This window comes from Bos indicus x Bos taurus, chromosome 13 (genome assembly GCF_003369695.1).
Source record: "Bos indicus x Bos taurus breed Angus x Brahman F1 hybrid chromosome 13, Bos_hybrid_MaternalHap_v2.0, whole genome shotgun sequence".
Lineage (NCBI taxonomy): Eukaryota > Metazoa > Chordata > Mammalia > Artiodactyla > Bovidae > Bos > Bos indicus x Bos taurus.
In genome coordinates, this window is record NC_040088.1 from 32,657,651 (window position 1) to 32,682,854 (window position 25,204).

General features: G+C 39.4%; 1 protein-coding gene across 1 annotated transcript in view; it reads left to right on the forward strand.

Moving 5' to 3' along the window:
* Positions 1–354: 354 nt before the first annotated feature.
* HAO1 (hydroxyacid oxidase 1) overlaps positions 355–25,204 on the forward strand; it is a 64,259-nt gene continuing 39,409 nt past the window's right edge. The window contains exons 1-2 of the mRNA XM_027559392.1: positions 355–545; positions 8,018–8,169. Of these exons, the coding sequence (XP_027415193.1) occupies positions 409–545; positions 8,018–8,169 (289 nt within the window). The 5' untranslated portion in view covers positions 355–408. The remainder of the gene's footprint in view (positions 546–8,017; positions 8,170–25,204) is intronic.

A 25,204-nucleotide genomic window follows, 5' to 3' on the forward strand; every position in this document is an offset into this window, starting at 1 on the left:
GTGCAGCAAATTCTGGGTACCAGTTAAATAGCAAAGACACACGCAGTAGGGAAGAAACAGCCTTTGGCAGAATTGTGCCAAGGGCGGCTTTAGGCAAGTACTGCTCTAGGTTTTTAATTTTTCCTCATTCTCCTGCCTTTTTAGTGTAACAGACACCTAATCCCCTCTTGCTGTCCCCTCAACCCAATTTCTTGAGGCTTAGATGTACTACCTGCTCTTTGGCAGGCAGCTGCAAATAAAATTTCAAAGTCTAAGCATGTGTTTGCTCACTTAATTAATGTAAGCAACAGAGAACTAAATTTGAACTTTGGAAAAAGTCTGTTAATAAATGACTAATAACAGAATTGTCAGAGTGTAGAAAGCAACACAGGGGGAAAAACATCCCAGGGTTTGCAATAGCCCAGGAAAATGTCCTCTCGGCTTGTTTGCATCAGTGATTATGAACAACATGCTAAATCTGTACTTCAGAAGTCTATATATGACTATTATAAATCTGGGGCAAATGATCAGGAAACCTTGGCTGATAATATTGCAGCATTTTCCAGGTAAGAATATTTTTAAAACCATGTTTTAAAATTATACAAAGATATTCTATCAAAGCACTATATTTCAGTTTTAATAATGATGGTATGGACTTACTTGTTTAGATATTATGTTTAGTAGAGAGGGAAAATTCATGGGGCTGTGAGAAATATTGGGCTTTAAATTTGCTTGGAAAAAGCTAACCCTAAATTTCCTCACTTGGAATTATGTGGATAATTCACCTAACTGTGTATAAAAATGGTGATAAATTCTGATGATTCCATTCTCTTTTTCTCCGACAGTCTAATTTATGGTATAGAAAACTGTTAGTATTAAACAGGAGATAACTGTCTTATCTGGGCAAACCAGATCAGATGGTTGCCTCAAATGTTGCCATCATGCTGCTTTTCCATTATCATTCATTTTGATTACTGTTTTCTAAATTTTTACTTTAGATTCAAGTTTGTCTATATGGCATTAATCTTTCACTTTGTGGTTTCTTTTCTCCTCCAAAGGGCTTCATCTCTCTTCCCAAATTAGTTTTCCACTGACTTTCATATTTCAAAGCCCAAGATGGTGGATGTCACAGCTTATGCAGTTAGGAAATGGTTTATTTGCTGGAGTAGGGGAGGGGAGCCCTCAATATACTACAGTCTATGAGGCTCATGCACCTGTAGTGAAGCCAGCAAATGTGGGCACTCATGGATGGTGATAAACAAAAAGGGAAAAAAGTACCCAGGTGAAAGAATCTGCCTTTCTTCCTGATTTCTGCTTTAGCCTAGAGCAAAATCACTCAGGCTCATTTTCCTATGTGTGTATTAGGAGAAATGAAATCATTCTAACCATGGTGTTTCCCAGCAAACAGCACCAAATCACCTACAAATCAGTGTATGAGCCTGAGCGTGGGGTGAAAGGCAGGGGAAGCTTCCCCAAACTCCTTCAAGCCTTGACTTTGTCTCAGATCTTTCCTGGGACACAAATGAGATTTAATAAATGCTAGGGAGCCATGGCAAGGGAAAAGCTGGCAAAGAGTGGAGCTGCTTAAACTTCTGATGATTTTATCCAACTGCTATGGGGTATTTCAGGTCCTTCAATGTTTTCTGCTCTCAGAAGTTGCCCCTACTTGGGCTCATCTCAACTCTGTTCACAAGTGATGTGGTTTGCCTATTAGTAGTTTCCTGAAAGCAACACTTAAACCCAAATAGGTAATTTTAACCAAGGAAATCTCAGGGCCTTGGGAGGATAATGGAGTTGGTGTCCATCAGCATTCCTCAAGGCACAGTGCTCAAGGGACCACCTAGTCCATTTTTGCACAGCCTTCCTCGCCCTTTAACACCCCTCACCACATGCTGGTTGGTTAATTGCCTCACACATTAGGTATCTCAGTGGGTTCGATTCAATACATGTTGAGGATAGAGTGAGCCAGGTGAAGAAAGTTCTTGTCCAGTGGAGCTTACATTTCAAGGGATGCACATTGACCTTTGGCCTCAAAAATACTGGTGGCTGAACTGGTGAAAAATGGACCCAAAACAATTGGCCCAATGGACATCTTCAAGATGGAGCGAAGGGGTGTAGCAAACCAGACACCTCTTCAACCCTTGAAATTCTAGAAACCTTGTGAGACACAGAAGACTGTGGTGACTTCTGTGTGGCCTGGAAAAGCGCCTCACAGCTTCTGTGAATTACACAGCTATCCCCAGCAGTGGGTATTCCCAGCCTACTCAGCCTAAGTATTGAGTGAGTAACTTAGGGACAGGACACAGACAATGAGAAGGAGTTTTAAATGCCACCTTTTCTATGAACCTTGAGCATTCTCTTTTGTTCAGCTTTAAAGGAGGGAAAAATGTACTATCAGACTCTTTTTTTTCTTCTGGAGGATAGAGGATTATTATCAACCATGTGAGGAGCTTTTATTACAACACACATTGCCTGTCTAGCATCTCCAATCCTTTTTTTGTCATGTAACTTGCTGGATGAACTTTCAGTTCTTACTCTGTATCATAAAGCTGATCAGATCAGATAAGATCAGTTGCTCAGTCGTGTCTGAAGAAGAGAAGTGAAAAGCAAAGGAGAAAAGGAAAGATATAAACATCTGAATGCAGAGTTCCAAAGAATAGCAAGAAGAGATAAGAAAGCCTTCTTGAGCGATCAATGCAAAGAAATAGAGGAAAACAACAGAATGGGAAAGACTAGGGATCTCTTCAAGAAAATCAGAGATACCAGGGGAACATTTCATGCAAAGATGGGCTCAATAAAGGACAGAAATGGTATGGACCTAACAGAAGCAGAAGATATTAAGAAGAGGTGGCAAGAATACACAGAACTGTACAAAAAAGATCTTCACAACCCAGATAATCACGATGGTGTGATCACTGACCTAGAGCCAGACATCCTGTAATGTGAAGTCAAGTGGGCCTTAGAAAGCATCACTACGAACAAAGCTAGTGGAGGTGATGGAATTCCAGTTGAGCTACTCCAAATCCTGAAAGACGATGCTGTGAAAGTGCTGCACTCAATATGCCAGCAAATGTGGAAAACTCAGCAGTGCCCACAGGACTGGAAAAGGTCAGTTTTCATTCCAACACCAAAGAAAGGCAATGCCGAAGAATGCTCAAACTACCGCACAATTGCACTCATCTCACACGCTAGTAAAGTAATGCTCAAAATTCTCCCAGCCAGGCTTCAGCGATATGTGAACCGTGAACTTCCTGATGTTCAAGCTGGTTTTAGAAAAGGCAGAGGAACCAGAGATCAAATTGCCAACATCTGCTGGATCATAGAAAAAGCAAGAGAGTTCCAGAAAAACATAAAGCTGATCACGTGGAGGTAAAATAGATGTTCTTCGAGGTGATGGCTTTGGCTTGATGGGATGAAGGCAATCAGTCTGAAAGCTCTCATTCTAATTCAAATGAAGATGACAAATCAAGCAAACCTCAGATAACCCACTGTGACACACGACAGAGTATTTTAAAGACAGTTGTGAAATTTATAACCTCCCTATCCCAGGGGTATAGCAAATGATGTGAATGCACAATGACACCTTTTATCTCTGCACCCAGCTCTGACAACCACCTTTTGGGGTTCTGGGGACACAGACCAGTTAGGTGACAAAGCAGTTGCTTGGAGATATTTTTGGGTAAGACTTGAGGCTGTAATAACATTGTGTCTGCTTCCCACACACACACACACACACACACACACAAAAGACAAATAAAGTCAAATAGAACTACCCAAAGAATGGAGTTTCCTATTGCCAATTATGACAGGAACAATGAAAAATGTCAGCTTGTTAGATTTCGTGTGGGCTGAAAGTTTGGAGTTAATTTTCAAAAGGATAGTTCTTAGATTCTCTTATACATTAACCAGGGTTATAATGTGAGAAACACATTATCTTTCTCATACATGGTCTGCACACATTTTGTGGCTTTTTTTGAAATTATCTGGTGGAATATGATTCTCCAATTTGGGTGTTTATAAGTCATGGGATATTAGTAAAGGAAGCTCATCGTCCCTAATGCACTTAGTGACACTGAAAATTGCATGGATTTTCTCAAATAAGAGGTGGTAAAAGTGACATCATTCCGTCTCTTAAACATTTGAGAAGCAATATATATTCACCAGGGGCATTGTTAGTGTTCTCATAGGTGTAAATGTCACAGAATCATTCAGCTACTTGGCACCACAGGTAAGCAAGCTGATTTTTCTCTTGCATTATGAAAAGCGGTTAATTGTCTCATTTTTTGAAAAGTCACATGGCAAGAGATCTCACATCAGTTCCGTCATCTTCTCATCCTTCTCCCTCCTCATCATTCTTCTCCCTTTTCTTTTCTTCTCTTCATCTCCCTCCCTCTCCCCTGGAAATCTCTCACTCTCCCCACTTTGGACCTCAAAGCTGTGGTTTTTTATCCAGACATGTATTACAAACTACACACACAAACACATGTGCGCACGCGTGCGTGCGCGCGCACACACACACACACACACACACATGCATATTTCAGGAGATTCATGGGCCTTCTGAAACTTATCTACGCACAGAGGCACTCCGAAAATGGCTTGACTGTTTAAATATAGTATTTACCTGGCTGTGTTTTCTTCCGACTTAAATTCCTTCTTCTTTACCAAGTGTCTCAGAAGTATCAATATTCCAGTTAAATGTTTTAAAGTTCTCTCAATATTGAGAAATAAATAGTAACAAATAAGATTTTAAAACTTGTAGCATATTTTATATATACATATACACAATTTATGTATGTATATATATGTTATGCATTTTTAATGCTTAGAATAAGTAATTCATGTGGAGAAATTAATATGATCATCATTTTTATTGCTTACTTGCTAAGTCGTGTTGGACTCTTTTGTGACACCATGGACTTTAGCCCACTAGGCGCCTCTGTCCATGAAATTTTCCAAGGAAGAATATTGGAGTGGGTTGCCATTTCCTCATCCAGAGGATCTTTCTGACCCAGGGATTGAATCCGAGTCTCCTGCATTGGCAGGCAAATTCTTTTCCACTGAGCCATTTGGGAAGACATGATCATCTTACAGTACTTATAAATTATTAATTCACTGTGTTGAGTTGGTGGGATTCAATAACAGCACAGAACTTCAAAACTGGATGATGAGAGGGTTTCTTCCTTCATCAGTGTACTTCCTCTTGGGGACCTGATTTATGATAACATAAAATTGAGGCCCTTGTTGGATGTTAAAATGATTTCCACTTTTGCACCACTTCATTTAAGAAACCTTTGAAAAATGTTTATTATTCAGCTGGTTCAATTGTTTTGTCAATCTTCATATTTTTTTCCAAAGTGGAAGTCCCATAAAACCAGGGTCCAAGGTTGTAGTAAGCTAGTTTTATGTAAGATTGTGAAAAAATAACTTAAATTCGGGATGAGATTGGGTGGGGCTTGCAGAACTATTGGGATTACCTGACAAGGTTAAGTTGTAATTGCTCTTTGGAACACTTCAAAATGTGAAGGACTTTTTAGAAAGCATACATTTTCCACACCACTGATCTCATCTAATTTGGTCTAGGAATTGCATTTTGTGCTGTTGGTTGATGCCTCTGTAACGTCATCATCAGGGCAGGAAATTATATGTGTGGGAAGCGAGAGCATAGTTATTAAAGTGACTTCGCCACCTCGTGGACAAGCATGAAATTGCTGCCTGTAGAAGAAAGGGTTGAGCCTTGCGTGATTCAAGGGGAACTGGATATCTGAAAATGTTCCTTCTGACACACAAACACACACATGGCTAATGCCCTGCAGCTCTGTGTGTGCTCTTCATAAAAGCTTCCATTGTTTTCTCAGCTCTAAGTAAATATTAATGCCTTCCAAGGCCAGCATGCCAACGGCTGCTATTAAATCTTTTTCTCTCATTCTAATAATACACTTAGAGATGACTGGTAGTAAAATTTCTCTTCAAGGTTTCTGCATCTCCCCATTCAGAATGGAGATCAAAGAATCATGCTGTGAGGGTCAGTTGAGAAGAAAAGACTTCCAGCAGCAGAGCATGTGGTGTGACAGAAAATCAAGACAATTATGTTGTTCAAAGGAATTGCAGAGAAATCACCGTTAAACTTCTTTATTATGTTTTGCAGGGGTTGGATGTTTTTACTTTATTATGTGAGGAAGGATTATATTACAGACCCTTAGCTATTCCTCAAAGCAACATTAAGGCAGAATTTCTTCTTCCGCTGGAGGAAGTAGGCTTCAATTAAGTCTTGGGAGGTTCCATTTATTTTGGTGACTCTGTTACTAAATCACACTTCACTGTATTAATGAAAAATCTTGATCTATCTGGAAGCAGAATTAAATCTAAGTCCTGAAGGTGAGTGCTAGTTAGGTATATATGCATGTGTACTCACAGGTTTATTGCCTTAATGCTCATGAGAAACTGGGGCTGTATGTTCTTCAGTTTTAATCAATTACTAATGAGGAGAAAATAATCCTGAACAAATAGGAGATATAAATTTTGCAGAGAGAAAAGAGAACTAGTTTTCCTGTAAATTTTACTAGTTTGTTTCTTGGTTTGTTAGTAACTAACATTGCCACACAAAAGAACTGCAGAAAAAATAATTTTAGATAATGGTCAGGGGTCAAAAATTCTTTGGGTCAAAAATTCCAGTCTCTGCCAAATAACATTTTTGGGGAAAATGCTCAATTTACTAAAAAAAAACCCATCTTACCTTATCGTCATACTTCAATGGATACAGAATTCAGATCAAGGATTTTGAAGAAACCACATCATAATTTTACAAGTAATTGCCTGAAGCTACTGTCTGTAAGAAAAAAGAACAGATGACGTAGACATAGGATATCTTCTTAAACTCTAATCTAATGCCCATGCCGTTCTATACTGTCTTCAAAATGGCTTGGAAGAAGTGAAATGAAAGCTATGTTCACACAGAAACCTTCCGGTGAATGCTTATGGTGGCATTATTTATTATCACCCCAAGTTGAAAGATTCCAAATATTCTTATCTTGAGAATGGATAAACTGTGCTACATTTTTACGATGGAATACTCACCATCAACTGAAAACGACAATTATTGATGCTTGCAGCAATATGGATGAATCTCAAAAGCATTAGGCTGAGCTAAAAAAAAGTGAAAGTGAAAGTCACTCAGTCATGTCTGACTCTTTGCCACCCCACAGACTATACGGTTCATGGAATTCTCCAGGCCAGAATACTGGAATGGGTATCTGTTCCCTTCTCCAGGGGATCTTCCCAACCTAGGAACTGAACCCAGGTCTCCCATATTGCAGACGGATTCTTAACCAGCTGAGCCACATCCCAAGCCTGATTCAAAATGCCATATACTAGAGTTGACCTTTGAATATGGATTTGAACTTAGCAAGTACGCATATACATGGGTTTTTTTCTTTTCTTTTTTTTTTTTTACACCGAAAAGGTAGTACATGATCTGCAGTTGCTTGAATCTGTGGATGTGAAACCAGAGATCTGGAGGATCCAACTGTAAAGTTATACACAGATTTTCCACTGTGCAAAGGACTGACCCACCCCACTACCCCTGCCCTGTTCAAGGATCAATTATATATAATTTCAGGACGAACTATATATGATTCCATTTTTATGATATTCTTGCAAAGTAAAACTATAGGAACAACAACAACAAAATGATCAGAGGATGTTAGGGGATTGAAAGGAAATGGGGCAATTTTTCAGGATGGTGGAACTCTTCTAGATCTTGATTGGATATGCAAATGTGTTTCTCAAAGAGCAAAAGGCTGTAGACTCAAATGGGTGATGTCTACGGTTTAATTGTTCTTGACTAAGAACAATAACTTGAGAGGTTTATTATTAATCTTATTGATAACTTTCTATCTTAACAAGCATTAAAATTTCCTAATTTCCTTGAGCTTTGTGAAGTAATTTGCTTGCTGGGAAATACACAAGAATATCTTCTTTTTCTAACTCAAACACTTGAAATTCTCAAACCTTTTCTCCACCCTCCCCCAAATTCTAGGTGGAAGCTATATCCAAGGATGCTCCGGAACGTTGCTGAAATAGACCTGTCGACTTCTGTTTTAGGGCAAAAAGTCAGCATGCCGATCTGCGTTGGGGCCACTGCCATGCAGTGCATGGCTCACGTGGATGGGGAGCTTGCAACGGTGCGAGGTAGGAAGAAGGTTCTCACTCAAAGGACAGAAACAAACTAATACTTAGTGACTGTCTTCTCTGTATGCATCAAGCAAACACTTCCCTGGATGTTTTTATACTCACAATAGTTAAGCTCACTGACTGGCATAGAAATGCCTGTTCTTGCACGTCCTGCTCTTCTACCTTCTAGATGTATTACTTTAGCAAGATACTCTGTGTGCTTCAGCTTTATTAGCTGTAAAATGGGGATAAAAATAACACCTACCTCCCTGGATTACTGTAAGGATTAACTGAATTTTCACATACAAAGTACCAGTACCTGGCATGGAGTAGTGGCTCACTGACTTTTATTCATACTGTGAGTATTAATATCAACATCTCAAAAAATTGAGGTCTGAGAAAGGGACTCACCCATGGGGACACAACTAGGCATACAGAGATGGACTCAACTTCACATCCACCTCATTTTCAAAGCTCTTTTTGCTTCCCCTAAACCCACATGATTCTCACTGTCAAACAGCAAATACTGTGACTTGGTTGGTTATGTTTTCTGCTATAGTTTGCTTATGGATGGGTTATATTCCCCAAAATAGAGTGTTTTCAACTGCCTTAGGAGGGAATAATGAGAAATTCAAATATGAAATGCAGAAATTCCTAATTAAGGGTAATTTGTCAACTTCCCAGTCTGCTAGCAACTATGGATATTTGAAAAGGTATGTGCAGTGATAAATCTCCCCACATTCTGCTTCAGAAGCATGTATAAAAGTTGGTAACACATTTTATCTGATTTTTTTTTTTTTTTTTATGCTAAGGACGGCAGGTAGGAGAAGGAAATGGCAACCCACTTCAATATTATTTCCTGGAGAATCCCATGGGCAGAGGAGCCTGGCAGGCTACAGTCCATGGGGTCGCAAGCGTCGGACAAGACTTAGTGACTAAACCAAGGAAGGCAGGAAATTCAGGACCAAAGAGCAGGAACTAAATACTATTTTTAAAGAATTTTAATTCTAAGAATCAAGGAGCTTGTGAATTCACTTTCCTCCTTGAAATGTCTTCCACAAACTACTGCTTTGAATATCAGCCTGACTCAGTGAGATTGTGCTGGGAAGATTTAGGTCTTTAATTTTGGGACCACAGAGACAAGTGACCCTTGGAGCCCCAACCATTTATCTACAGTAATCCTGAAATATGGAGAGAGAGAAGGGGAAAAAGGAGAAATGGTATTGGTCTACTTAAAATTTGGATAAGAGAGAACTTCTCAAACATGTTATAGATCACAAACAGTAAAACAAAAGCAAACAAGTCAGCACACACACAAAAATGGAAATTTCCACACTCTCAAATTTCTATAAAAGATTAAAACAAATGGTAAACCAAAATGAATTGAAAAAATATGAGACTGCAAAAGGTTAATGTCCTTTTTGTGTAAAGAGCTTTATGTTTGAATAATAAAATAACATATAACCCCTAAATGGAGGAAAAGATGTAAATGAAAAAATTCAAATAGGACATTCACAAATGTAGACATAAAAATGGCCAATAAACATATTAAATATATAAAATATTTTATCATATCCATGATTATCAAATAAATATAAATTATAATATTGTGTTTTCTGACTATCAAATTATATTATTTTAAGATTAAATCGTGGGATGAGGTTATATGCATGTTGAAAATGTGCATTTTTAAGAGAAACCTATATGCAGGTCAGGAAGCAACAGTTAGAACTGGACATGGAACAACAGACTGGTTCCAAATAGGAAAAGGAGCACGTCAAGGCCGTATATTGTCACCCTGCTTATTTAACTTATATGCAGAGTACATCATGAGAAACGCTGGACTGGAAGAAGCACAAGCTGGAATCAAGATTGCCAGGAGAAATATCAATCACCTCAGATATGCAGATGACACCACCCTTATGGCAGAAAGTGAAGAGGAACTAAAAAGCCTCCTGATGAAAGTGAAAGAGGAAAGTGAAAAAGTTGACTTAAAGCTCAACATTCAGAAAATGAATCATGGCATCTGGTCCCATCACTTCATGGGAAATAGATGGGGAAACAGTGGAAACAGTGTCAGACTTTATTTTTGGTGGCTCCAAAATCACTGCAGATAGTGATTGCAACCTTGAAATTAAAAGACACTTACTCCTTGGAAGGAAAGCTTACTCCTTGGAAGGAAAGTTATGACCAACCTAGACAGTATATTAAAAAGCAGAGACATTACTTTGCCAACAAAGATACATCTAGTCAAGGCTATGGTTTTTCCAGTGGTCATGTATGGATGTGAGAGTTGGACTGTGAAGAAAGCTGAGCACCGAAGAATTGATGCTTTTGAACTGTGGTGTTGGCAAAGACTCTTGAGAGTCCCTTGGACTGTAAGGAGATCCAACCAGTCCATCCTAAAGGAGATCAGTACTGGGTGTTCACTGGAAGGACTGATGCTGAAGCTGAAACTCCAATACTTGGGCTACCTCATGTGAAGAGTTGACTCATTGGAAAAGGCACTGATGCTGGGAGGGATTGGGGGCAGGGGAAGAAGGGGATGACAGAGGATGAGATGGCTGGATTGCATCACCGACTCGATGGACATGAGTTTGGGTAAACTCCGGGAGTTGGTGATGGACAGGGAGGCTGGGCATGCTGCGATTCATGGGGTCGCCAAGAGTCAGACACAACTGAGAGACTGAACTAAACTTAGGAGGAGTATAAAGTGGAATAATCTTTCTAGAAAATAGTTTGGAACTGTTTGTCAAAGCTTTAAAAATACCAATTCCATGTGATGCTATAAATTTCCTCTAGGAATTCCAAGGAAATAATTATGATTTTGAGGAATGACATTTCTTCAGGAATTTTTATGCCTGTTATTATTATTTTTTAAGTATTTGCCTATTTGGCTGTGTCAGGTCTTAGCTGAGGCAATGATCTTAGCTGATCTTTTGATGCAATGCAGATTTGCAATGAAGTTTCAATGTGGGGTCTAATTCCCTTGCCAAGGATGAAAACCAGGCCCCCTGCATTGGAAGTGTGGAATCTTGGCCACTGGACCACAAAGGAAGTCCCGTCCCTGTTATTTTTAATAAGAAAAAGTTAGGAAAATAACTCAAATGTCCCAGAATTAGAGATTGGTTGCAAAAAAATAGGATGCATAAAAAATGGGGTAAACATTTAAAAATTATATGAAATGAAGAGTTGACTGGCATAGAAATATGTTACAATATAAGAATTTTTAAAAAGCCGTTATAAACTGTATTAAGGTCCTAGAATATATTTACTTTTGAGGACCAAGAATGTAGACCACATTTTACAAAATTTTATTTGTGGGTTATGGATATTCTGACTATAGGATCAGATGTGACTCTATAACCTTCTTATTTTTGGTCTATATGTATAGAATTTTCTTTGATTTAGAAGAGTGCAATAAAAGTTAAATTTAAAATAAGAGAGAAAACTGGAGAAGGAACCATGGAGGAATGGATGAGAATGGAAGGAAGTGAAGAAGGCAATAAGCAAAGCTTATTGAATTGATAAAACACCCTGAAGCTGCGAATTATTTTTACATAAATCACTATATTTGCTATTTGACAGGTGTCACTGTCCCCAGCAGGTGAAGAGCTGGTTCCATACAGAGCAAGTTTTCATAGTTAGTGATTAATAGGACTTATTCTCCAACTCACTTCTGATGATTCCAAGGTCACTACTCCTTTTTGCTGGGAGTAAGGTGGGAAGAAAAATGAGAAGAAAGCTTACTTAGAAACTACTTTGACAGCCTAGGCATGACTGTTTTATCTAACACTATTTCCTGCCAGCGCTAACTCTGAGGCATTATTAAAGGCCTACTGGAGTCTTACCCCTTTAGATTTATTTATTAAGCACTTAATACCATGCTCCAGGCACTTTTATAAACACATTACAAGTATTAAAGCATCACATCCTCCAAACAACCCAAAGAGGTAGGTACTATTATTAGGCCCATTTTATATATGAGAAGTAATGCTGTGCCCCAACCAGTAACGCTGAAGAAGCTGAAGTTGAACGGTTCTATGAAGATCTACAAGACCTTTTAGAACTAACACCCAAAAAAGATGTCTTTTTCATTATAGGGGACTGGAATGCAAAAGTAGGAAGTCAAGAAACACCTGGAGTAACAGGCAAATTTGGCTTTGGAATACGGAATGAAGCAGGGCAAAGGCTAATAGAATTTTGCCAAGAGAATGCACTGGTCGTAGCAAACACCCTCTTCCAACAACACATGAGAAGACTCTACACATGGACATCACCAGATGGTCAATACTGAAATCAGATTGATTATATTCTTTGCAGCCAAAGATGGAGAAGCTCTATACAGTCAGCAAAAACAAGACTGGGAGCTGACTGTGGCTCAGATCATGAACTCCTTATTGCCAAATTCAGACTGAAATTGAAGAAAGAAGGGAAAAACCACGAGACCATTCAGGTATAACCGTAATCAAATCCCTTATGATTATACAGTGGAAGTGAGAAATAGATTTAAGGGACTAGATCTGATAGAGTGCCTGATGAACTATGGACTGAGGTTCATGACATTGTACAGGAGACAGGGATCAAGACCATTCCCATTCAAAAAAATGCAAAAAAGCAAAATGGCTGTCTGGGGAGGCCTTACAAATAGCTGTGAAAAGAAGAGAAGCGAAAAGCAAAGGAGAAAAGGACAGATATAAGCATCTGAATGCAGAGGTCCAAAGAATAGCAAAAAAAGATAAGAAAGCCTTCCTCAGCGATCAATGCAAAGCAATAGAGGAAAACAACAGAATGGGAAAGACTAGAGATCTGTTCAAGAGAATTAGAGATACCAAGGGAATATTTCATGCAAAGATGGGCTCGATAAAGGATAGAAATGGTATGGACCTAACAGAAGCAGAAGATATTAAGAAGGGGTGGCAAGAATACACAGAGGAACTGTACAAAAAAGATCTTCACGACCAAGATAATCACGATGGTGTGATCACTGACCTAGAGCCAGACATCTTGGAATGTAAAGTCAAGTGGGCCTTAGAAAGCATCACTATGGACAAAGCTAGTGGAGGTGATAGAATTCCAGTTGAGCTATTTCAAATCCTGAAAGATGATGCTGTGAAAGTGCTGCACTCAATATGCCAGCACATTTGGAAAACTCAGCAGTGGCCACAGAACTGGAAAAGGTCAGTTTTCATTCCAATCCCAAAGAAAAGCAATGCCAAAGAACGCTCAAACTACCGCACAATTGCACTCATCTCACATGCTAGTAAAGTAATGCTCAAAATTCTCCAAGCCAGGCTTCAGCAATACATAAACCATGAACTTCCAGATGTTCAAGCTGGTTTTAGAAAAGGCAGAGGAACCAGAGATCAAATTGCCAACATCCGCTGGATCATGGAAAAAGCAAGAGAGTTCCAGAAAAACATCTATTTCTGCTTTATTAACTATGCCAAAGCCTTTGACTGTGTGGATCACAATAAACTGTGGAAAATTCTGAAAGAGATGGGAATACCAGACCACCTGACATGCCTCTTGAGAAACTTGTATGCAGGTCAGGAAACAACAGTTAGAACTGGACATGGAACAACAGACTGGTTCCAAATAGGAAAAGGAGCACGTCAAGGCTGTGTATTGTCACCCTGCTTATTTAACTTCTATGCAGAGTACCTCATGAGAAATGCTGGGCTGGAAGAAGCACTAGCTGGAATCAAGATTGCCGGGAGAAATATCAATAACCTCAGATATGCAGATGACACCACCCTTATTGCAGAAAGTGAAGAGGAACTAAAAAGTCTCTTGATGAAAGTGAAAGAGGAGAGTGAAAAAGTTGGCTTAAAATTCAACATTCAGAAAACGAAGATCATGGCGTCAGGTCCCATCACTTCACGGGAAATAGATGGGGAAACAGTGGAGACAGTGTCAGGCTTTATCTTTTTGGGGCTCCAAAATCACTGCAGATGGTGACTGCAGCCATGAAATTAAAAGATGCTTACTCCTAGGAAGAAAAGTTATGACCAACCTAGATAGCATATTGAAAAGCAGAGACATTACTTTGCCAACAAAAGTTCGTCTAGTCAAGGCTATGGTTTTTCCAGTGATCATGTGTGGATGTGAGAGTTGGACTGTGAAGAAAGCTGAGCACTGAAGAACTGATGCTTTTGAACTGTGGTGTTGGAGAAGACTCTTGAGAGTCCCTTGGACTGCAAGGAGATCCAACCAGTCCATTCTGAAGGAGATCAGCCCTGGGTGTTCTTTGGAAGGACTGATGCTAAAGCTGAAACTCCAGTACTTTGGCCACCTCATGCGAAGGGTTGACTCATTGGAAAAGACTCTGATGCTGGGAGGGATTGGGGGCAGGAGGAAAAGGGGATGACAGAGGATTAGATGGCTGGATGGCATCACCAACTCAATGGATGTGAGTTTGAGTGAACTCCAGGAGATGGTGATGGACAGGGAGGCCATGCGTGCTGCGATTCATGGGGTCGCAAAGAGTTCGACAGAACTGAGTGACTGAACTGAACTGATACATGAAAAACTGAAGCACACAGTAGACACCGAGGGTCACAAAATTGTGTGAATTTATAAATGATACAGATAGGATTCAGACCTCGGCAGTCTGGCTCCACAGTTTGAGCTCTTAGCCACCTTGTGTTGTTTTTAATTTCCAGAAAATCCCACAAGTGTTATGAGGGGAAGCCCATTTATCTGTAAATCACAATTCCCTGAAAGTGAAGTGAAAGTGAAAGTTGCCCAGTCATGTCCAATTCTTTGTGACCCTATAGACTATATAGTCCATGGAATTCTCCAGACCAGAATACTGGAGTGGGTAGCTGTTCCCTTCTCCAGGGGATCTTCCCAATCCAGGGATTGAAACCCAGGTCTCCTACATTGCAGGTGGATTCTTTACCTGATGAGCCACCAGGGAAGCCCTAAAGGTAAAAGGGAAAAAATTTGCTATTTAAGGTGCAGGCGAAGCAGCCTATGCCTACCCCAGGAGAATGCAGGAGAGTGAAACACTTGATAGACGTTAGGATAAGGCAGAACAGGCAGAGCAAATGATGTAGTGACACCGAGAACACAGAGGAATTCGCAAGGAAAGGTTATACACACTGGCTTCAAGAAGCTAAGATCCTGAACAGGTTCTTGTCAGGCTACTGACACGACAGTTTATATTCCATATTTGTAGTAGAATCATCCCTCAAGGATTTCAACATTCTTAAGATTTCTTCTATGTTCCTATCAATGTCTATGGATTGATGGTCTATGTAGTATGGCTATTAATCCTCCAAAGTGGTGGTGATCAGCTCTTAACAAAAAGGGCTCCTTGGTTGGTATGTGTTGGTTGTGGGATGGATAGATTATTCAGAAGGAAAAAATGTGTGTCTGGAACAGATGCTATTGGTGCCCATCATATATTCCTTTGTTACTTCCCATTTCTATCAGAACATGCAACTTTTTGCCTAATATTTTCTCTGGCAACAGGAGCTGATGGGGGTGGTGTTGGAAGTTGGTGAGTGGAAGAGCATCCTTCAGGCTGTTAGAAAAATACTCCAGCTCTCTTTGATCAGGGTCACGGAAGTATTTTCTCATCCTACCACCCAGGGTTTCCCCAGTAAGCCTGGGCCCCAGTTGCCTTCAGAAGTCACCTGCCCAATATCACACCCTTCCTTGGCTGCCTCCCTTTCCTCTTTCACTTTCCCATTCCTTCAGCTTAGCTTATGATCATTCCCAAATAAAAGTCTCAGGCTCACAGTACTGTCTCATTGTCAGCTTCTGGAAGAATACAAACCAAGACAGTGGCTAACTGAATATTAATACAACCATAGGCACTTTAAAAGTGGAGGGATGCTTGTATTTGATAGAGATTGTTTCTTTCTCTCAAAACTGACGAAATCAACATGGAATTATACAGCTAATATTTGATTTACTCTATTGTTTCCAAATATGGACATACTCTCAAGCTAGCTTGATCCTTGTGGAGATTATGAAATCTATGGATGTTGTTGTGAAGGACTTTTTTTCTCACTCTCCTAATTATCTGGCCCTTAATGTAGCTTTCTTGTTTCCAGAGTCTTGGTCCCTAGTTAGCAGGAGAAATTGAAGCCAAGTTTGGAGAATAGGTGGAGAAGGAAACGGCAATCCACTCCAGTATCCTTGCCCCAAAAATCTCATGGACAGAGGAGCTTGGTGGGCTGCAGTCCATGGGGTCGCAAAGAGTTGGGCACAACTGAGCGACTAACAATACTTGGAGAATAAGTGATAGTTAGCAGCCCTTTCTGAAGAAAGGGCTCCCCCTAGCTTGGTCAGTAAGAGTTAAGTGAAGGATATTCAAATCCCCAGGGAATGGTCTGGCCTGAATAATTGGAATGAGCAGCTAGAAAGTTCTGAAAGTTGTCATGGTGCCAGGGTCTCACTGTTCTGCAAACTTCTTCATGGAGCCCTGCTTCAGGGGTCCTTTGGTCTTTCTCCTTACCACTGTGGGACATGTCCCCAGTACCAACTAAACCCCAAAACAGAGCTCTCTGTTTTTACATGACTGTGATTGTAGAGTGACCAGTGGAACTACACTTTCTTTCTTTTCAAAATGGCAACGAAAGAGCAAGCTGTGGTTGCATTTCAGATAAAAATTCATTTGTAACAGGGTATCCTATGTCTATTTGCTATAGCTGGCAACCCTACTTTAATAAGAGATCTTACCTCTAGAAGTTCTTGTGAGAATCACATGAGATAAATGTTGGGAAAAGCTTCCTGAAGTGGGGCTCAACTTTTATTTGCCCCTGAGATTCCAAGTCCCTAAAATATTTCTCTTCCATACATTCCACACATCAGAAAAGTACACTCCATTTATATCTTAGTGGAAGTAAAGAATGCTCTTTTTACTTTGCTTAATTTTTTTTTTAAGTTTTATGCAGAAACCTCAAAAAATGGCTTTTAGGGCCAGGTTGGTAATGTAAATGTGCAAGGAGAGATGAAGTTGAGAAAACAACAATGCAAGCTCAGTGGTAGAGAGGGTACCATGCCTAGACTGCATATTCCATGGAAGGAGGGTAGCCCCATCTTACCTCCAGCTAACTGATGCCCTATGGGAATGAGAATGTGGGTTTGCCAAATCTTCAAAAAAAATTTTTTTAAGAGAAGCCAGAAACCTTGATTTTTATGTGCAATCTCCTGGTTTTTAAACGTTGGCAAATAAATCAAAATTCTTTAAAAAACTGTTTGGGGCAACAATGTGTGGGCCAAAGTAAATACTTTTGTGGGCTACAGCTGACCACTGAGCTGCCAGGCTGGGGCATCTGATTTATGTGGAAATTCACCACTAACTAGTTTCGCTCCTTGAGGCGGGCCATTTCCACTCTCTATGATTACGCTCCTGCACTGATAAAGTGAGCTGCTTATGCAAGAGCAGTGGTTTATTTCCGGTGTCCCAAGGAGCTGGAGTTGTTTCCAAGTATCTCAGGGAAGTTAAGTGTGTCACTGAGCACACAGCTACTTTTGTTACTTATTGGGATTCAAAAGAGTGACCCTTCAAACAAAGGGTTCTGTTGCTAAGACAGAAACAAAGAAAAAGTATTCAAAAGTAGAAAACTCCCAACAGGAATAGATGGTCTTTACAATTTTTTCAGCATATAAAAAATTATTTTGTTCCATTTTTAAAATGTCATCAAATACAAAAAGAGAGACCAAAGTAGAGACCTGCCCTTCCTTACATTTCTGGAACTTCCTCCCAGCCCACTTACTTTCAACTCTATGCCAGCTCTGGAGGATAGAGAGTGTGGAGTGAGTATCTACCTACACTGGATTTTTATTTCTTAAAGCTGCCTTCTTGGTTTGGAGGAGACTGATCAGATAAGTATTTATCTCTGGATCTTGCTGAAAACAAATAGGTGTTTAAAAAACACATATAAATTTAAAAAGTGATACTTCAAAGTCTTGTGGAAAATTATGATAGCCAACATTTATTTAGCAATTAATATGTGCCAGGAAATTTGAATTTTTAACTCATCTATCCCCTGCTGCTGCTGCTGCTAAGTCGCTTCAGTCATGTCTGACTCTGTGTGACCCCATAGACGGCAGCCCACCAGGCTCCTCCGTCCCTGGGATTCTCCAGGCAAGAACACTGGAGTGGGTTGCCATTTCCTTCTCCAATGCCTGAAAGTGAAAAGTGAGGGTGAAGTTGCTCAATTGTGTCTGACTCTTAGCGACCCCATGGACTGCAGCCTACCAGGGTCCTCCACCCATGGGATTTTCCAGGCAAGAGCACTGGAGTGGGGTCCCATTGCCCTCTCCGATCTATCCCCTAGTTGTGTCTTAAAATGTGTGAGCCCAAAGCCCTTTATCCAACTCCTGTGGATGTGGAAACTGAGGCTTGGAGAGATTAAATGCCTGGTTCAAGATTATTAATCACAATACACAATGTTGTCTATAATACTCTGGCCAGTTACTGATATTACCAAATGTCATATCAGTCTAATTGCAGCAAGATCCCTACAGCAAGCTATATGTTATATAGTCTTGGAATATTAACTGCAAATGTTCTATGTTTTTACAGTTTTATCCCTTTAGTTTTGAGAGTATGGAATAAGCCACAGGATATGAAACTTATTAGGAAATAGGAACCTTGTGCAAAATTCAGGAGCATGAATAAAGGTGCTTAAACTTTAAACAAACAAAAATTAAAATTCTTTTAAGATGGAAGGGGGGCTTCCCAGGTGGTGCTAGTGGTAAAGAACCAGCCTGCCAAGGCAGGAGACATAAGAGACAAGGGGTCGATCCCTGGGTTGGGAAGATCCCCTGGAGGAGGACTCCAATATTGTTGCCTAGAGAATCCCATGGACAGAGGAGCCTGGAAGGCTATAGTCCCTGGCTGGCTACAGTCCATAAGGTTGCAGAGTCAGATACAACTGAAGCAACTTAGCATGCACACATGCAAGATGGAAGGAGTAACCAGGAAACATTCAGTGGAAAGCAGTTTGCCATGCACAGTGCTATGAATAAGAGGTTATTGCAATGGATGTCAACATTTTAATAATTGGTAATTATTATAACATTTAAGGAGCTTCCCCAGTGGCTCAGCAGGTAAAGAATCTGCCTGCAAAGCAGGAGAAACAGGAGATGCGGGTTTGATCCTTGGGTGGAGAAGATCCCCTGGAGGAGCAAATAGGAGCCCACTCCAGTATTCTTGCCTGAAAAAGCCTGATGGCCTACAGCCTAAAGGGTTGCAAAAAGTCAGACATGACTGAACAACTAAGCAAGCAATAATATTTAAGTAGTCATACAAATGCCCCTTACTTATAATGGCATATCTGTTTGAAACTGTATTAGATTGGGTTTTAATTTTTAAGTTTTATTCGTCATATAACCTTCAGGGATGAATACAAAATCAGTTCTCCAAAATATTAATATATTGAAACAAATAGAAATAATAAATACAAATGCTAGTAGCACATAAAGAGAGTGGTCTCATTAGGTTAAATTTCCATCTTGCAGAATAAGTAGAGTATATCTGATTTCTCGAAGAACTAATTAATAAAATGTTTACTATAGCATTGTGAAAATCTCTCTGGTTTTATGTACGGTGGATGTAGTAAAATTTTATTTCATTTCCCATGGGGGTACATTAGCTCTTTTGCTCTGTTTAATCATGGGAAATAATAATGAAAGAAAAAAAAAAGAGATTAAATATTTACTTATGCTTTTGCATCTGACTTGTTATGTGAACAAATACCACATGAGGGAGTGCTGGGACCTCAAATAGAGAAAAATTAAAACCTACCCAATGCGTTCCAGGAATGCTCAGCATATTAGTAAATTCTTATTAAACTGTCAAAAAAAAAAAAAAAAAAGATTTAAAAAAGAAATTCCTACCCCTGGATGCAATTAGAGGCTACCACACAGGATTTGATGGGCCATAAAACCATTAAATCTAAACACTTTCTTTTTGAGCCTAAAAGGGCAGAACATTCCAAAGTGAAGTTTTGGGACTCAGTTGTGACTTGACCACCTATTAAGGTGCAGGTGGAACAGATTGCAGAGTGACACAAAGGCCCCAAAGAGCTGAATTAGGGTGTAGGTGAGAGATTTAGCTGTTGAATTTTCTGGATTTTCCAAGATTAAGTGATCAACCTTAGCACTGAGTGAAAGACCATTCAGCAAGAAAAATTGTCATTTCCTTTGCTCCAGGCCCATACGATGTATTTTTGAAAGCTTTATTGATTTATATATTTATGTGTTGTACTAGGTGACCAAGTATATATATATGAGGAAAATATCACGATAAGTTTTAATTTTAACTAAATCCAGGAAAAGCACCAGATTTACTTTAAATGAAACTTTCACTATTTCTGAAGTGAGTGCCTTTTATATACCAGGTACTTGAACTTCACATCCCTATCATTAACCCTCACAATAGACCTGTGTGATCATGATCTTTTATCAGTCTCCTCATTTGACAATAGTGAAGGACACCCTTGACCAGTATTGGTCGGTGGTTAAGATGGGGATTGAACCTAGATCTGTTTCACTCTAGAGTCTGATCCACTGATTTGTCTTCAGCCATTATTGTATCCACTTTTACTAAGAAGAAACAAAAGTAAAGAGGAATAAAGGAGAACTTTAGAGAACTATCTGTTCACTGAAACTTCGTCCAAATTACATCAGTTAAAAATTTGGAAGGGAATACCTCTTTGCATCGTTGTAGTATAAAACATCAATTTGTACCTTTTCTTTCCCTTATTTTCAACCTATTTAATGACTACTGTATATTTTGGATATTCTGATTATTTAAAATGATCAAAAGTCAGTAAACGTGCTCTTTCTGTACATATACACATTACATATACATACACACATACATATTGTATTGCTAACTCATTTCTGTCATGTCCAATTCTGTACGACCCCACGGACTGTAGCCTGCTAGTCTCTTTTGTCCATGGGATTCTCCAGGCAAAGATACTGGAGTGGGGTGCCATTTCTTACTCCAGGGGACCGTCCCAACTCAGGGATTGAACATGTGTCTCTTATAGTCTCCTGCATTGGCAGGCGGGTTCTTTACCACTAGCGTCACCTGGGAAGCTTTATATACATATATAATAATGATTGTGGGCATCTTATATATCTGCACATATATAAATATATAATTCATATATAAAATTATTCAAAAAGTGATAGATTCAGCGTTGAAATTACTTTGCAGTGAGAGAAACTTCATTCATCTAAAACAGCTATTAAAAGATTAGACTTCAGCTGTTTTAAAGACCAACATCAAATGAAATAATTTTTAGTATTTTGCACCAGAACTGAGCAGCTTTCTTGAGAATGTGAGATTGCTTCTTCTCAAACTGTTAGTGCTCTGGAAGATGTCAAAGTGTGACAGCTAGAAGTCAAAGGCTTACCTATGGATTCCAACATTCAGGGTGTTAGATTGAGGGAGGTTGATTGAAGTCACCATGTGTAAATCTGATACTCCTTGAAACCATCATTAAAAGGCATCTCACTGTGGTGTGGTCTTCATGCCAGCTGCCAGCTATGACAAGGCCTGGAGACTCAATAAAAATGAAAGAATTATAACCTGGGAATCATTACAGTAAAGCTAATGTTTTTGTCTATTGCAGAGCGTGGCCTCAGAGATGAAGTACGAACAAAGAAGGGTGGACTAAGGAAGCCCATTAGGAAGAATTGTCCCGAAAATATTTCCACACAATGAAAAAGAGTTCTTGGTGTATAGTGACATTATGACCACTCAGTGTTACATTGTTTCAAAATCAGACCATGGAATGTCATGAAAACACTGGCTTCTTGGCCTTTTGAGGCAGGCTTGGTTAAATTTTCTAAATTGTAAATGAATATTTTTGACCACTTCTGAGTATTTCACACATAATTATAGTAGAAGTTGTTTCTTAATTTAGATAACTGACTTTAGAACATTCTTTTTCTGAGTAATCTAAATGATAGGTTTCAACGTTGAGACAATAATTTTAATTGTGTCTTTAACAATTCTGTGTAATAATAGCTTCCTAGGCAAAGAAACTCTGACCCCTCAATGGCTAGTATGGTGCATGTTTATGCAAACACTTCAGTGTGTCAGACCCTGAGTTTAGAACCACACAACTGCTTGGTACATGATCATCGCATATTTTCCCTATTGCATAATGACTTCCTGTGCAGAGGACAAAATGGGTTTTCTCAACAAAATTTTCAGCACAGATGTTTTGGTGACTAAGTTTTACAGAAGCATTTTAATCAAATGCACCTAAAAAAGCCCCTTTTTGCCCTTTCATAATATTACCCCTTTTCCTTAAACATATAATTTTGGAAGCTTAACTCACCTTTCCCATAAAGGAGAGTTATTTTCAAAGAAATAATTTGTACCCAAAGTAGCACATTGCTTAATTGTTCTGCTCTGGCTTATTCCACATGAGTTAATGTCCCAAATAACAGACATCAATTCCCATTGATAACTTATAGTTCACATTGCTGTTTTTGTGGTAGTGAATAAACATCATTCTCAAATGTATTATAAATCTCTTCCTTGTCAAGCCTAGAATGATAAACTTTTTCATTTGACAGTTTGGCATCTTATTTATATGTGTAATTCACCAACTCAGTGGATATGAGTTTGAGCAAACTCTGGGAGATCGTGAAGGACAGGGAAGTTTAGCGTGTTGTAGTTCATGGGGTCTCAGTTGGACAAGACTTAGTGACTGAACAATTGTTTGCCCTGATATTAAACATTGAGAACTATTTTATAATTGGTAAATTGTGCTTTCTTATCTTTGAGAAACCTCTCTTCCTCCTCATCTTCTGTCACTTTATTTTTATTTTGTTGCTTGCTTTTTCTTTGAGTCTGAAATCTAGGAAGCTTGCAAATTCTGGATAAGCAAGATTATAAAATACATCTGATAATGGTTAAGTGTGCTGAGGGGTTGTTGTTGTTTGGTCACTAAGTCATGTCCAACTTTTTTGTGACCCCATGGTCTGTAGTCTGCCAGGCTCCTCTGTCCATGGGATTTCCTAGGCAAGAATACAGGAGCGAGTTGCCATTTCTTCCTCCAGGGGATCTTCCCGACCCAGGGATTGAACCCATGTCTCCTGCATTGGCAGGTAGATTCTTTACCACTGAGCCACCAGGGAAGCCCAAGGGGTTGTTGCTGTAGTGGACTTTAGTTCCCTGACTTTAAATCTTACTAAGAGATGAATTAATAAGAAAATGTTGCAAAGTTACCTGTGTCCCTCTACAGAGGAATAACAATGGAGAAGAAAAACACATTCAGCAGGACGTGGCTGGCAATTGACAAGACACAAGCCAGCCCTGTCCTGGCTTAAAGTATAGTCCACAAAACAAATGCCAGCATTACTAGGAAGCTTGTTGGAAACACAGAATCTTAGGTCATATCCCAGACCACTTGGGTCAAAATCTGAACTTTATCAACATCCGCATGTAATTCCTGTGCATGTTGAAGCTTGAGAAGCACTGGACGGAGACTGGAATGAAAGCTCCTGGTGGTTTCCAGCCAAAGGCATAGCTTAAATCCCCAAAGATGAAGTAGTGTTGGGTGTAGCTCAAATATTGTTTCCATCTGAAGGCCCTCCAAGACCTTCTGAGAGCCTCTGATTCCGTGATGATTGCCTGCAATGAGCAGGAACTGAGAAGCAGACTCTAGATGCATGGGAGATGTGTACAAAGTAGTCTTTATTTAAAGAACTGAAACAGGCAGATTTAGCATCTCCTGAGATTTAAGGTCACAATAGCCCTCCTATCTGCTTGCCTCCACATTCAGATTACTTGGATTAGAAATAAATGTTTTATTTAAGGCTTGATGTAAAGTGAAACCCTGGCCAAACCTAGAAATACAATTGCATTTCTCAGCCATAGGGAGGATTTTGCCAACTTGTGCTGTTTTGCAAAGCTATTTACCTGTTTTATCCCAGCTAAATCACTGAACGTTGGGTTTAGCCTTTGTTTCAACCAGAGGTGGCTGCATTCATATATAATATGAACTGATATAAACCTCAGTAGTTGTTTACAGATTTCATAGTGTAGGACACTGAATTAATTACATTGAATTTGGGGAGGCAGAATTAACTTGGTCTTATGCCAGATTATTGTAACCCATGTAGCATTTCTCCACCCTAGGGCATGTGATTTAATTCTAATAAAGAACTATTTGGATAGGTCTAAAGATAATTTTTGTTCTATTAAACAGAATGCACCAACATTTTCCACTAGCCCATAGCCCACTTTGATGTTGGGGGAAGGGTTAGAGCTGATAGTATTGATCTCATGATTTCCATATTATGCTTACAGTTGTAAAAGAGGGGAGAAACTAAAGAGTGTAGGGAAAATCTGAAACGTTTGCTTTCAGAAATTACTGCTTGATGGGCTTAGTGAATACTATAGGCACTAATATCTTCTCCATGGTTCTCTTCATGGAAATCTGTAGACAGATGAAGGACAGCCATGGGGAGTGGAGAATGGCATATTTTTGTTGTAACTCCTAGATTATTTGCTTTTGTCTTGCCATTGACTTTACAAAAAGATCACACCCCGGGAATGTAGGAATTTCCTCCTTTGATATCCCTCTATCAGCCATAGCCTGGAGTTTCTTGGCCTGGAGAAGGTTCCTCTCTTCCATAAGTGCTCTCTTGCTTCAGGAAGTGAGAATCTGACACTATATTTGTAAGGAAGAATGAATGTCTTGAGCATCAGTACCCTTGTAGAGAGGGCCTTCTCTGGTGGTCCAGTGGTTAAGACTTTGCACTCCCAGTATAGAGGGCCCTGTTTTGATCCCTTGTGGGGAACTAAGATCCTACATGCTGGAAGGTGTTGCCAAAAAAACAAAATGAAAAAATTAAAAAAAAAAAAAACCCAAAACATTGCAGAGGAAAGCTGTATGTTGAGAGGATTATGAATAATGAGAACTCCAGGTGCTTGAAAAAATTCTAAAAATTTAAAAAGTTATCTAGAACTTCTTTTCCCAAATACTGTTAGGCATTCTCTCACTTAACCCTTTACAATTGCTTAGCTTTACAGTTTACCAGAAAACATTCATAAATA